General features: G+C 58.4%; 2 protein-coding genes across 2 annotated transcripts; one reads left to right on the forward strand and one right to left on the reverse strand.

Annotated features, from left to right (window-relative positions):
* Positions 1-870: 870 nt before the first annotated feature.
* Positions 871-14,281, forward strand: CDR2L (cerebellar degeneration related protein 2 like). The gene is made up of 5 exons (XM_056137875.1): positions 871-1,103; positions 9,682-9,794; positions 10,669-10,817; positions 11,893-12,057; positions 13,390-14,281. Exons 1-5 carry the CDS (start codon positions 1,028-1,030, stop codon positions 14,279-14,281), a joined length of 1,395 nt encoding a protein of 464 aa, XP_055993850.1. The 5' UTR covers positions 871-1,027.
* Positions 7,367-9,145, reverse strand: LOC130045312 (60S ribosomal protein L31-like). Its single transcript, XM_056138112.1, is given in 2 exon segments — positions 7,367-7,739; positions 9,132-9,145. Coding segments are annotated over 2 exon segments (387 nt in total).
* Positions 14,282-14,565: the final 284 nt, after the last annotated feature.

Here is a 14,565-nt window from a genome sequence, read left to right on the forward strand (position 1 = left end):
CACTCAGCATGATACTTTCCATGTAGTACCACTTGTATGTAAATTTCATGACTTTAACTTTTCTAACAGCTACATAGTACTCCATTGTGTAGATGTACCAAAGTTTCTTTAACCAGTCATCTGTTCTTGGGCACTCAGGTTTTTCCAGATTCTGGCTATTGTAAAGAGTGCTGCAATGAACAAACAAGTGCAGATGTCACTTCGACAATACATTTTTGCCTCTCTGGGATATATTCCCAGGAGTGGTCCAACCCTCAGTTTCTTAAAAGCTTTTGAGTGAATTTTCATTCATTCGGTGTACATGGCAGGTAATGGCTAACGGTTAACCAACTATTCTAGGCACTGATAAAACCAATGGTGCACATGAGACAGGTCCTTGCTTTGGGAAGATCTAGAGGGAGAGGCAGAACCAAGGACGCAAGCCAAAGAACAGGGAAACCAAACGACTGAAATCATTTCAGGCTCGTGAGTCCGAAAGGGGTCGGACCTGGAGGGCCGCCGGGGATGAAGGCGCAGCCTCACGACCCGCTATAGACCCCGCCCCCTGATTTACATGTGACTTCTGATTGGTGACTGGCGACTGGCCCCACCCCTCGGAGCGTCTCCGGGGAAGCGCGGGGCGGACCCGGTTGAGACGCGGCCGAGGCTCCGGGGGTGGCCGGGCGGGCGGGGGGCGGCGCGGGCCGGAGCCGGGCAGGGTCCGCCCGCCGCGGTGCCCGGACGCTGCTCGTGCTCCAGTCCAGCCGCGGGCCTGCTTCCTCCAGGCGCGGGCCCGCCCGCCGTCCCCGCCCCTCCACCCTTTGTGCCGCCGCCGTCCGGTGCCCTCCGGCGCCGCGGGACCCCGGCGGGGCCGCCCGCGGCTGCCCGCCAACCCCGCGTGGGCGCCGGGCGGGCGGCCCATGGCCAGAGGGCAGTGCAGGGACCGGGCCGCTGCCGCCGGAGCCCGCCACTCCGGACGCCCCGGCCGCCTCCGCCGCATTGTCCCGGGCCGCGCGCCCCAGCCTTGAGCCGCGCCGCCCGCGGGGCGATGCGGAGAGCCGCGGCGATGGAGGACTTCGTGGACGAGGAGGAGCCTTGGTACGACCAGCAGGACCTGGAGCACGGTGAGCGCGGGCGCGGGGGGCGGGCGTCCCGCGACCCCTGGTCATTGTCGGGCGATCGCGGCCAGGAAGGGGCTGCTGGAACCCGGCGCGCCCCCCGCCCGAGGGCCGTGCGCCTGCAGAATGGAGGCGCTGCCCGGGAGGGACCTGCCCAAACCGGGGGTGTGCGGCTGTCCCCGCGCTTCACACGGCTCGCTCGCCTCATCTTAAAGCCACCTTGGCATTGTCCGGGCCCAGGGATCTGCGGGGAGCGTCTGGAGGCCGCGAGGCAGCTCCTTGATTGTGCTCCACTGGGGTGGGAGCGGGGTGCAGAGGAAGGGACCCCCCCTTCCCGTCCTCCCCTGCTTTCCAGGCCAGCACTGCTCCTTCTCTCTGCCAGGATGCCTGAAGTCCCAGAAAGTTTCCCAACTCCTTTCCCCTCTCCCCTGGGGACGGTAGGGAAGTGGGGATGCAGGGACCTCGCCGCAAAACCAGAGTGGGAGTCCCCTTGGCCTTCTCGAGGGAGGAGTTCGCTGGCCCTGCCCCTCTCCATCCGCATTCCAATGGCCGAGACCTTGAGACCTGATGAGGGCTTTGGGTTTGGGAATTCTGAGCCTAGTGAGAACCTGAGTAGCACGGGAGCCCCACCCCCCGCCATCCCAATCCCTCCCAGAGGAAGAGTGGCTGCTGCAGAAGGGTCAGAGCTGGTGATGAGTTGGCCGAAGTGACATCAGTCCGGACAGGGGGCGGGACAGTCAGGACAGGAAGGAGGAGGAGGGTCAGCGCCCCGCCCTGCTGGAAGCTGGAGAGGCGTCCAGTGTGCTGGCCTGCCCAAAACCCCTCCTGGCAAGGGCACAGAGCATGTCCGGGGCAAGTGACCACAGCCAGCCAGCAGACTTGTGCTGGGGCTCTAGGATAACCCCAAGCTGCCAGTCCCCACTGTCCCAGGACCCCAGCCCCTGTGCCCCAGTAGCTGGGCTGGCTAGTGGGTGCTGTCCTGCTTTGCAGAGAGGCAGAGAAGAAGCTTTGTTTCCTGGTCTGGGCTGCCCTATGCTGGCCTGTGCGTCCATCAGAGCCTGGGCTGGGGGTGTATGGCCAAGACTGTCCTGGAGCTTCATGCCCCATTCTGGGGGCAAGTCTCTGAGGTGCACCACTCCCACAAATACCTGTCTGGAGGCCCCACATTCTGGCTAGACCCTACCAGCCCTGACCCTGGCGGGCCTATCACTGAAGGGGGGAAGGGTAAGTGGGCCGGGCGGGCTTCATGGAGGAGGGGGCCTAGAGGAGCGTGGGGAAGCTGAGTTCCGGAGGAGATGGTCTCCCGAGGCTGATGCTGGTAGCATGGCAGCCTTTCACACTGAGTCTCTGGCACCATGCCCGGCCCAGATGTGGCAGGAAGGAGCGAGGGGGGGATGGAATTGAGGGAGGGGGAGGGGAGGACCTGCAGCTTCTAGAGAGGATGAGATGAGGGCCAAGCATCCCCTCGGGCCAGCATAGCTGTAGCCCTAGACACTGCCCCCCCCCCCCCCCCCCCCGTCTTGCCCTGTGGTTGCCAGAGTCCAGGAATAAGGAGCGACACCCTAAAGAAGACAGTCTCCAAGAAACTGGGCCAGACCAGAGGACTCAGGGAGCCCATCTGTCCTCCAGGGCCCAGCTCCGGCAGAGAAGGGAGGTGGAGTCAGAGGGCAGCGGGGCACCCCTGATCTGGGGTGGCACTGTATCAAGGTATCAAGGCAGGGTACCAAGTAGGGGTGCCCTGGAGTTGGGGGTGGGTGCTGGAGGAAGTCTTCAGTCCTGGGCCCAGTTCCCGCAGCATGCTGGGGGACCAGCCTGGGATACTGGATGAAGGGGCCAAAGGTCAGCCCCCCTGGGGGTCTGGTGCCTGCAGCCCCTTCACACCGCGGGCTCCCCAGATCTCTGCCCAGCTGCCCTTGGACCTGGTTGCCCCGCCAGCCTGGCCTTCTTCATACCCTGCTGCTGCTGTGGGGGCAGGGGCAGCTGCTGGGCCGCCCACATCTTGTTTGACCTCCAGGCTGTCCCGTCCGCACCGAGGGAAGCCCTTGGGAGCAGTAAAGTGCCCGATCCTCACTGGGTTCCCAGTGCCCAAAACAGAAAAATCGAAAACTCCTTCCATTTCATTCCCCATCATTGACGCCCTGGCCCCAGGCAGGCAGCTCTGGGGTCACCTCCTTCCAGGCCAAGGTGGCTGCTGGTCCCAGATTCGACGTCCTGCGGGTCTGTGGTCTCAGTCTGGTGGGGGAAAGCTCTCATCTGCTGTGTTCCTGTTTCCGGTTCCCTGCCCATCCCCCTGCTCTGGAACCTAGGGGCTCCACCCTGCCAGCCCCCAGAGGCCAGGGGGGTTTTTGCTTTCTTTCCAAAGACAATTCTCTTGTGCCCTCAGCCTCTGGGCTTTTGCTCCTCAGTGGACCCCTAGCAGTGACTCAGAGAGCAAAGTTGGAGCAATAGCACTCAGCTAGAGCCGTGCATGCGGCTGACCCCAATTAAAAGAAAGCGGGGTGATAGTCCAGCGGGAAGGGCATTTACCTTGCGTACGGCCGACCCAGGTTCGATCCTAGGATCCCATGTGGTCCCCTAAGCATGACCAGGAGAGATTCCTGAGTGCAGAGAGATTCCTGAGATTCCAGATTCAGAGATTCCAGCACTGCCAGGTGTAGCTGAAAGCTCTGGGGTCAGCAGGGAAGGGCCAGCTCAGACAGCTCCGGCCCCCAGTGTGACCATTCTAGATTATCCGTGTTACACCGGGTATCACTGACTTCTACTTCCAGCTTGGCCAGCTTTCTGTCCTGCCACCGCAGGGCCTTCCCAACCCTCTGGTCCCCCTCCTGGGGGCCACCGCCTGCCCCCATGTTCCCAGCACTCATGCCATGCTGTCCCTTGCTCTGGAGTTTCTGAATTTCTGTCCCGTGATCCCTCCTGGCCGCTTAGAGAAGCTGAGCTGGCAATGTCCTCTGCAGCCTCCCGGCATCTCCTCACCCGAAGAGCTGCTCTCGCGATCCGCCCCCGCCTGGGACCCTCCCCTTTGCAGGGCTGGCTCCCGTTTGACTCACTGCCAACAGGGAACACACAGATGCTGGCCTGGAAGGAAGAGCAGGAAGCTGTTTATTTTTGTATTTATTTTGCCAAGGGGCCCGGGACCGAACCCAGGGCCTTATGCTTACAAGGCTCTGCCACGAGCCACCTTTTCCCCCACCTCAGAGAGCGCGGTGTGCTCAGACTTGCTACCCTCTGCCTCTGACCTTAGACTCCTGTGAAGTCGCAGCAGGGAGCTGGTTCTCCAATGGCCCTCATCAGGGGCCGACATCGCCAGCTGTGTTCCTCCTGCCTTATTCATTTGTGCTTAGATTTCCTTCCTTCCTTCCTTCCTTTCTTTCTTTCTTTCTTTCTTTCTTTCTTTCTTTCTTTCTTTCTTTTTTAGGGGATGGTTGGAACAGTACACCCAACATTGCTCAGGGCTTACTCCTGGCTCTGTGCTCAGGAATCACTCCTGGTGGTGCTCAGGGAACCCTGTGGGATGCTGGGGATCGAACCTAGGTCGACCGCGTGCAAGGCCAGCACCCTCCCTGCTGTGCTCCAGCGACCGCCCACACCTGGATTTCTTGAGAGGGTTTGGGGATGAGCCGATGGTCTCCTTCCCAGTACAGGAATAGGATGATGGTATGGCCCCCACATTGTGAAGTGGGGAGTGGTCTCGCTGGGTTCCAAACTTTCTCTGCAGCACAGGGGACTGCAGCCTGAAGGGTTCAACACCGAGGGAGCCGGAGCTGTCACGCTGTTGACCTGAGTTCAATCCCTTGCGCCTCTTATCACTGTCACTGTCCTCCCGTTGTTCATCAATTTGCTCGAGCGGGCCCAGTAACGTCTCCATTGGAGACTTTGTTGTTACTGTGTTTGGCATATCGAATACGTCACGGGGAGCTTGCCAGGTTCTGCTGTGCGGGCGAGATACTCTCGGTAGCTTGCTGGGCTCTCCGAGAGGGGCGGAGGAATCGAACTCAGGTCGGCCATGTTGGCTGCGTGCAAGGCAAACGCCCTACCACTTTGCTATCACTCTAGCCCAACATGGTCCCCTGGAAACCCACCAGAAGTGATCCCTGAGCAATGCCAAATAAATAAACACACACACACACACACATGCCAGGCATCACCACGGCAGACAGACGCCCCCACACTTGTCAGTGGCTGACTTTGTCAATGAATCCACATCATCCCTGCTGTTGTGTCTTGTGAGCGGGGTGTTTGTTAGCTAACTAATTTTTCTTGGCATCATTCCCAGAAAGCTAATTGCTCAGGGCTAGAGATTCTTTTCTAGGACTAGGATTTTTGTAAATGACCTGGTAAGCCTTTGTAGAAGCAACTTTTGCTTTTGTTTCTGGGCCATACCTGACAGTGCTCAGGGCTTACTCTTGATGCTACACTCAGGGATCATTCCTGGCAGGCTTGGGGTGCTGGGGATTGAACCTGGGTCAGCTGTGTTCCAGGCAAACACCTTCCAGCCCTGGAGAGGCAACTTTTTGTTTTGTTTTGGGGCCACATTTTGCAATGCTCAGGGGTTACTCTTGGCCCTGCACTTAGGAATTATTCCTGGTGGTGTTCTGGAGACCATATGGGATGGCTGGGATTGAACCCAGGTCAGCTGTGTGCAAGGCAAACACCCTCCCCGCTGTGCTAGCACTGAGCCCCATGGAGGTAACTTTTTTTTTGTTTTTTGCTTTTTGGGTCACACCCAGTGATGCACAGGGCCTACTCCTGGCTTTTGCACGCAGGAGTTACTCTCCTGGTGGTGCTCAGGGGACCATATGGGATGCTCGGAATCGAATCTGGGTCGTCCGTGTGCAAGGCAAATGCCCTACCTTCTGTGCTATTGCTCCAGCCCTGGAGATGACTTTTTTTTTCTTTTTTGCTTTTTGGGTCACACCCAGAGTTACACAGGGGTTACTCCTGGCTCATGCACTCAGAAATTGCTCCTGGAGGTGCTCGGGGAACCATATGGGATGCTGGGAATCGAACACCGGTCGGCTGTGTGCAAGGCAAACGCCCTACCCGCTGTGCTATCGCTCCAGCCCTCGAGGTGACTTTTTAAAAGAAATGTTTCACCACACTTGGCAGGACTGGAAGGCCCAGCCATATGGATAAAGGGGACTGAACCCGGGTTGGCTGCATGCAAGGCAATTGTCGCACTGGCTGTACTATCACCCCACCCCTGGAGAAGCAACTATTCTTTTTTTGTTGTTTTTTGGGGGGTTTACACCCGACGGTGCCCAGGGCTTATTACTCCTGACTCTGCACTCAGGGATCACTCCTGGCAGGATTCAGGGGACCATTTGTTTATATGTGGTGCCAGTGATCATTTGTTTATATGTGGTGCCAGGGCTGGAGCGATAGCACAGCGGGTAGGGCGTTTGCCTTACAAGCGGCCAACATGGCCGACCCGAGTTCGATTCCTCCGCCCCTCTCGGAGAGCCCGGCAAGCTACCGAGAGTATTCGATATGCCAGACACAGTAACAACAAAGTCTCCAATGGAGACGTTACTGGGCCCGCTCGAGCAAATCGACGATCAACGGGAGGGCCTTTACCTTACCTTTACCAGTGAGCTTCTCCTTGCTACAGAGAGCAGTGTGGGGATTTCTACGGAAGACATCTGGGCATAGGGCTGCCCTCTGGGGGTACGCCAGCCCCCTGGCCTGCAGACTTCACTCTGCTTTTTTTAGAAGCTCAGACACTAGCTTTTGTGCTGGCTGGGTGATTGGCTGAGCCCTGAAGCTTTCATAAGACCGTGTGAGTTGTGCCCATGCCATCCGCCACCCCTGAAAGAAACTGGGGTTCAGGGGCTGGAGAGACAGTATAGTGGGAAGGCACTTGCACAGGGCATTTCTCTGGCACCATCGATGGTCCCCCAAGCATCGCCAGGAGTTATCGCAGAGCCCAGCTGGGTATGGTCCAAAGAAACCAAAAACAGGGGCTGAAGAGCCATTATAGGAGTAAAGGCACTTGCCTTGTGTGTGGCAGACCCCTGTTTGAGTCCTAGGCGCTATATATGATTCCTGAGTGCAGAGCCAGAAGTAAGCCCTGGGTACCACCAGGTGTGACCCCAAACAAAACAAGCAAAGAAATCTAGTAGTTTTAGCCTTTTTTCACTCTGGAGAAGCCCAAGTTTCTCTCTCTCTCTCTCTCTCTCTCTTTCTCTCTCTCTCTCTCTCTCTCTCTCTCTCTCCCTCCCTCTCCTCCCACACCTCCTCCTTCTGTGTGACTTTATTAAGTCATGAGCTTAGTTCTCATCCACATTGACTTTCTGTAGATTTTTGAAAGTGACGACGGGCGCATAAGTAAATCCATGTATAACGTTTGGTGAATCTTCATCTTCATTCCACTTTCTGGACAAACGTACACGGACTCAGTCTGGGACATTCCTTTTTCCTTATTCCTTTGGCCCTGCAGCTTTGTTGCGCCTGGTGCCAATGCACACACCAGGAGTGCCCATCTCCTTCATGGCAAACTTCCGGTTCCCCCTGAGCACCCGAGGCGCGTACTTCCTGAAATCCACTTCGTGGGTGAGCTTGTGGGTGTTGATGGCGTATTCCCGGGTCTCCACCTCACAGCTGGCGGGGCGACCCTTCTCGCCACCCTTGGTGAGAGCCACTCTGCCAACCCCGGAGGGAAAGGAAGCCAAGTTCTCTCTTGAACATGTATTTCTCTTTCTCTCCTCTCACATAGATCTAATGTCTCTAAATTTCTTGAAATAAAACCTAATTTGCCTTACTGAAAAAAAAAAGAAAAGAAAGAAACCAAAATTGGCCTGGAAGATAGCAGAACGGGGGCTAGAGCAATAGTCCAGCAGGGAGGATGTTTGCCTTGCACGCGGCTGACCCGGGTTCGATCCCCGGTATCCCATAGGGTCCTCTGAGTACTGCCAGGGGTAATTCCTGAATGCAGAACCAGGAGTAAGCTCTGAGCGTTGCCAGGTGTCACTCCAAAAGCCCCCCCCCCCAAAAAAAAAGCAGAATCAGGTGGAACACAATCTCTGTATACCAAATTCACCCCAAAGTTGCCATTCAGGAAACTTGGGTCCTTTTCCCCATCATGTGGCTCATTTTTTCTGGGGGTTGGGGGATAGTTTGGGACACATCCTGCTGCCTCAGTCCTGGCTCTGGTGCTGGGAATCCAACCAAGGTCAACCGCTTGCAAGGCAAATGCTTTACCTACTATACTATCTTTCTGGTCTTTGGTTTCAATTTTTGGCGGGGAGGGCTGGGATGGGGACCCAAACCTTTGGTACTCAGGACTTACTCCTAGCTCTCTTCACACAAGGACCACTACTGGCAGGGCTAGGAGGACTCTATGGGGTGCCTAGGACGGAACCCGGGTCGACCGCATGCAAGACAAACACCCTCCCCAGTGTACTATCACTCTGGCCCCCTGATTGCATTTTCTTTCTTTCTTTCTTTTTTTCTTCTTTCTTTCAACTCATTGGTCACTTTATTTTTATTTATTTATTCATTTGGGTCACACCTGGCAATGTTCAGGGTTCACTACTGGCTCTGCACTCAGGAATTACTCCTGCTGGTGTTCAGGGGACCATATGAGATGCTGGGGATTGAACCCGGGTCGACCGCGTACAAGGCAAACGCCCTCCTTGCTGTGCTATCACTCTGGCTCCCCTGATTGCATTTTCAACAGAGATAAAAATGAAAACACCCCCTAAAAATTCAACAGTAGGGCTGAAGAGATAGCCCAGCAATAAGGCCCTCGCCTGCATGCAGCTTGCCTTAGTTCAACCCCCGGCACTGCATATGGGCCCCGAGCACTAATCTGGCCCTGAGCACTCTGCTTTGGCCCTAAAACCAAACTACATAAGTAGTTTACATAAGTAAAAGCAATCCCTATCGTTGGACTTTTTCTGGGTTTGGTTTGGCTTGGGGGCCGTGCCGGGATGCTGAGGGGCCATACCTGACAGTGCCCGGGGACCGAATACGATGCTAGATTCGAATCGTGTCATGGCTATAGCCATATACTAGGCAAGTAAATGCCTTAACCTCTGTTCTTTCATGCTCCCATCCCATCTCTCTCTCTCTCCTCTCTTTCTCATCTTTCTCCTCCTCCTCCTCCTCCTCCTCCTCCTCCTCCTCCTCCTCCTCCTCCTCCTCCTTCTTCTTCTTCTTCTTCTCTCTCTCTCTCTCTCTCTCTCTCTCTCTCTCTCTCTCTCTCTTCAGTTTTTGTTTTATTGTCATTGGGGTGGGCTGAGGGTTCAGCCTTTCTCAGTTAGAGTGGGGAAAAGCCTCCTGGGGCACTTAGGTGCTGCATTGGGTAAAGGAGCAGCCCAGCAGGGAGGATGTTTGCCTTGCACACAGCAGACCTGGGTTTGGTCCCCAACATCCCCTAAGGTCCCCTGAACACCTCCAGGAGTAGTGATTCCTGAGCTCAGAGCCAGGAGTCAGCCCTAAGCACTGCCTGTCTGGCAACAACAACAAACAAGACGAGGAACAGGTGGACCTGGGCATACCTGGGGAAAAAACTGCATTAGAGAGGATGTGTATAGCCTATAGTGAGGGGAGGGCCCTCTGACTTCCTTCTTGGCACCCTCAGACTTGCATTTGGCGGCTGAACTGGGGAAGACGCTGCTGGAGAGAAACAAAGAGCTGGAGGAGTCGCTGCAGCAGATGTACGCCACCAACGAGGAGCAGGTGCAGGAGATCGAGGTGAGGCCCCCATGCGGGCCCCGGGAACACAGTGGTGGGCCCGGCCTTGCCTGGTGCATTCACAGCCCACATGACTCTCCCAGGCCACCCCCCCACCATGGTCCTTCCCCATCATGGCCCCAAAGTTGGAAGGGAGCCGGGACAGAGGGATGTGGTCCCAGTCCAGTCTGGAAGGTTCTTTTTTTTTGCTTGCTTTCTGGGTGACACCCATGATGCTCAGGGGTGTGCCAGGTTACTTCTGGCTCTGCAATCAGGAATTACTCCTGGCAGAGCTCAGGGAACCATGAGATGGGATGGGATGCTGAGAATCGAACCTGGGTTGGCTGCGTGTAAGGCAAATTCCCTACCCATTGTGCTGTCGCTCCAGCCCCCTGGAAGGTCCTTTTGTGTCAGGAGGGAGCTTGCCGGACTGGAGCCTGTGCTTTGCATGCAGGGGGGCCCAGGTTCCGTGCTCAGCGCTGCCAGATCCTCTGAGTACTGAGCTGGGTGCCAGGCTCTGTGTGCCAGAGCTCCAGAGGAGTGACCTCAAAATGCAATCAGGGGCCAGAGTGTTGATACAGTGTGTGTGTGTGGGGGGGAGGGGTGCTGGCCTCGCCTGCAGCCAACCTGGGTTCCATCCCAGGCACCCCAGAGGGTCCTCTGAGCCCCACCAGGAGTGACCCTTTAGCTGAATGTGGCCCAGACAGTGGGGAGGACGCTTGCCTTGCACGCTGCTGGCCCTGGTTCCATCGGGGGAACCATCCAATATAGTCCCCTTAGCACTTGCCAGGAGTGACCCTTAAGTACAGAGCCAGCCCAAACATCCGCGTCCTCCTGGGCATTGTGGGGTGAGGCCTCCACAAAAGACAAAGACGAGATTACATTCTCCCTCCAGTACCTGACCAAGCAGCTGGACACTCTGCGGCACGTGAACGAGCAGCACGCCAAAGTGTACGAGCAGCTGGACCTGACGGCGCGTGACCTGGAGCTGACCAACCAAAAGCTGGTGCTGGAGAGTAAGGCTGCCCAGCACAAGATCCAGGGGTGAGGCCGGAGGGAAGGCGGGCTGGGAGCCTTTGGGCGAGGTGCGAGAAGTGACGGAGGGTGTCCTGGGAACCGAGAAGGACAGCGGGGAGAGAGGGGCAGCAGGGCAGGGGCCGGAGCGATAGTCCAGTGCGGGGAGGGTGCTCGCCTTGCACGGCTTACCCGAGTTCAATTCCTGGCATTTCATATGGTTCCCCTGAGCACAGCCAGGGAAGCACAGAGCCAGGAGTAAGCCTGGAGCACTGCTGGGACTGCTCGGTGTGGTCCAAATAATAAAATTTTAAAAAGAAGGGGCCGGAGCAATAGTACAGTGGGCAGGGCGTTTGCCTTACACGTGGCCGACCCATGTTTGATCTCCGGCATCCCATAAGGTTCCGCCGTGTACTGCCAGGAGTAATTTTCGAGTGCAGAGCTAGGAGTAACCCCTGAGTATCGCCGGCTGTGACCCCAAAAGCAAAATAAATAAATAAATAAAATAAAATAAAAAGAAAGAGGAAAAAGGAGGGGGCAGCAGGGCCGGGGGGTGGGGGCAGGGAGAGGCTGGACCCCGCCGGGTGCCGCGTCCGGTGCTGCGGGGCCAAGCCAGGGGAAGGCCGTCAGGGTGAAAGCAACACCCGAGACACAGGGCTCCGTCATGCAGGAGATGGTGAAGGATCTCTGTTTATTGTTTCACATCACAGTATTTATCCCCCCTCCAAGTCAGGCAGGAAAGGGGAAGGGGCAAGCAGGGACGTGGGATGAGTCACGTACTGTCAGTCGGCTGATAGCCCCCCGGCCCTCGTAACCTTTACATGTGTCTCAATGTAGTGGCTGCCACATCAGTTTTAGACATAACCATAGAGGACGTGCTAAACCGAGGGTATGCTCTAGATAAACATTTACAAGCTGGGATATTTCCCAAAACTGAGGCCTTGCTGTTGATACCAGGAGGTTGCCCATAATGTGAGTGTCGAGGAGGCAGCAGATCAGGCATCCATTTTGTGCCAGGAGGCAACAGCCGGGCATCAAGGTTGCCCCTCTGTCCCCGAGCCCTGCACTCTGGGCCTCCCCTGATGTCCCTCCCGTGACCCCGTAGGCTGACGGAGACGGTGGAGCGTCTGCAGCCGCAGGTGGAGGAGCTGCAGGCCCAGGTGGAGCAGCTGCGGGGCCTGGAGCAGCTGCGTGCCCACCGGGAGAAGCGGAGCCGCCGCCGCACCATCCATACCTTCCCCTGCCTCAAGGAGCTGTGCACCAGCCCCCGGTAAGTGGCACCTGCCAGTGGCCCAGGGTCCAGCGGCTGGGGCAGGGGTATGGGCCAGCAAGTGGGGCTGAGAATGAGGCCCACCACATCCCCGGGGTCCAGCGGCTGGGGCGGGGGCATGGACCAGTGAGTAGGGCTAAGTCAGGCCCCAGCTGGGCCCTGGGACCACTTGAGCCCCTGACTACTCACATCAGCCCCTGCTGTATACAGAGCCTGGGTCCGTGGCCTTCTCAGTAGCGCTGGGTGTGCTCAGAGCGCTGGCCATGCCAGGTGCTAAGAGTCACTGTATGTGGCAGGAGAATCTCGAAGGGTGGGACCACTGGGTCCCAGGCTCAGCGTGCCAGAACTCCAGGCTCCATGCCCTGCACTCAGGGCACTACCAGGAACAGACTCCCAAGTCCTGTGGCTGGAGCAATAGAACAGCATGGAGGGCCCTTGTCTTACATGCAGCCCACCCAGGTTCGACCCCTGGCTCCCCATAGGGTCCCCTGAGCACAAAGCCAGGAGTAAGCCCTGAGCATCACCGGCTGTGGCCCTCCAAAAACAAACTCCCAAGCTCAGAGTCGGGGCTAGCCCAAGTACTTCCAGGTATGGCCCCAAACAAACCAGCCCCCCAAAAAGTGCATTGTCACGGCAAACCCATGTGGTATGTTTTATTGTCCCCGGTCGCTGCTCAGAGGAGGAACTTGAAACTTGGATGTTGTGCAGATCTGAGGTCACGGGGTCAGAAAGGCAGAACTGATCCAGTTCCCATATGGGGTTCTCATTCAGTCCTAAGGAGCTCCACCAGGAGGGACCCCTGAGCTCAGAGCCAGGAGTAGCCCCTGAGCATTGCCGGGTGTGGCCCCAACCCCTCCCCACCCCACCCCCAACAAAAGAATTGAGGAATTCCCAGTGTGTATTTAGTGGGTGTTAATACTGGACTGGCACTGGGCAGAGTAATCAAATGTGGTCAACGAAGAGATCCGGGCAGGGTGGAGAAAAAATGGGGGTGGGGCAGCAGGCGGGGCCAGAGGCGGTACCACGTTGAAGCGGACTAGGAGAAGGGCAGGAACTGGAACTTTGAGTCCCCAAGGTGCTGCAGGCTGCCTCTGACCAGGGAAAGAGCCTGGGGGAGACACCCCTCATCTCTACCCCGCCTCCACACTTGGCCTCCCGGGGGCTGAACTCTGGTTGAGAGAGATTGGAGACAGGGACCAGAACTGGGGGGAACGGGAGCATGCGTGGAAGGGGAGGGGGCCCCCAGGCTCCCCAGGGCGTAATTGGTGGGGATGGGAGGGTGTTGGGGGGCTGTGGGGACCCCGCCCTGCCCACGGCGCCCGCTCCCCGCAGGTGCGAGGACGCACTGCGCCTCCACAGCTCGTCCCTGGAGCTGGGCCCGCGGCCCTTGGAGCAGGAGAACGAGCGGCTGCAGGCGCTGGTGGGCGCGCTGCGGGCGCAGGTGGGCCAGGAGCGGCAGCGGCGCGAGCGCTCAGAGCGCGAGTTCGCGGCGGTGCTGGCTGAGTCGGCCGAGCTGGAGCAGCGGCTGTGCGCGCTGGAGGGCTGCCGCCTGCGCGTGCAGGAGCTGGAAGCCGAGCTGCTGGAGCTGCAGCAGATGAAGCAGACCAAGACCTACCTGCTGGGCCGCGACGACCACCTGGCCGAGGCCCTGCTGGCGCCGCTCACACAGGCGCCCGAGGCCGACGACCCGCAGCCCGGCAGCGGGGATGACTCGGGCATCCAGGACTGCGCGGCCGCGTCGCCGGCCACCTCGCCGGGCCACAGCGTGCGCAAGAGCTGCAGCGACACGGCGCTCGATGCCATGGTGGCCGGGGACCCAGCCGGCCGCCATGTGGCTAGCCTCACGCTGCACGCCCACGGCGTGCGCCGGCGCGGCATGTCCATCTTGCGCGAGGTGGACGAGCAGTACCACGCGCTGCTGGACAAGTACGAGGAGCTGCTGGCCAAGTGCCGGCCGCGTGGCGCGGGGGTGCGGCACGCTGGCGTGCAGACCTCTCGTCCCGTGTCCCGTGACAGCTCCTGGCGGGACCTGCTGGCCGGTGACGACGGCCAGGCCGAGGCCAGGGCTGAAAAAAGCCTGAGCCAGCACGTGGAGGCGGTGGACAAGCGGCTGGAGCAGAGCCAGCCTGAATACAAGGCGCTGTTCAAGGAGATCTTCTCGCGCATCCAGAAGACCAAGGCAGACATCAGTGCCACCAAAGCCAAGACACACAATGGCAAGTGACGGTCCTCAGGCCCCACCTCCCTGGCCAGCCTGAAGCCTGGGGTTCCTGCAGCCCCTCAATGCTGATGGAAGCTGGTGGTGGCCGCCCTGATCCTGGAGTCGGGGAGAGGCAGCTCCCCACTGGCCCATGGGAACTCTGGGGGTGCGTCCACCACTCCTGCCTCCCAGGACCCCCCACCCCCATATGCTGCCGCAGCCTAAGGGCAGAGCTCTGAGATTCAAAGCCAAAAGTCCCCCCTGGCTGAGCCCCGCCCCCACTTCCTGGCCCAAGCCCTGCTCTGGGC

This window comes from Sorex fumeus, unplaced genomic scaffold (genome assembly GCF_029834395.1).
Source record: "Sorex fumeus unplaced genomic scaffold, SorFum_2.1 ptg000128l, whole genome shotgun sequence".
Lineage (NCBI taxonomy): Eukaryota > Metazoa > Chordata > Mammalia > Eulipotyphla > Soricidae > Sorex > Sorex fumeus.

Bases quoted from the DNA above. Each gene is read 5' to 3' on its own strand.
- CDR2L (XM_056137875.1), top strand. From the start codon at position 1,028: ATGCGGAGAGCCGCGGCGATGGAGGACTTCGTGGACGAGGAGGAGCCT. The intron at 1,104-9,681 runs GTGAGCGCGGGC...TGGCACCCTCAG, and splicing joins CCAGCAGGACCTGGAGCACG to ACTTGCATTTGGCGGCTGAA. The intron at 9,795-10,668 runs GTGAGGCCCCCA...TTCTCCCTCCAG, and splicing joins AGCAGGTGCAGGAGATCGAG to TACCTGACCAAGCAGCTGGA.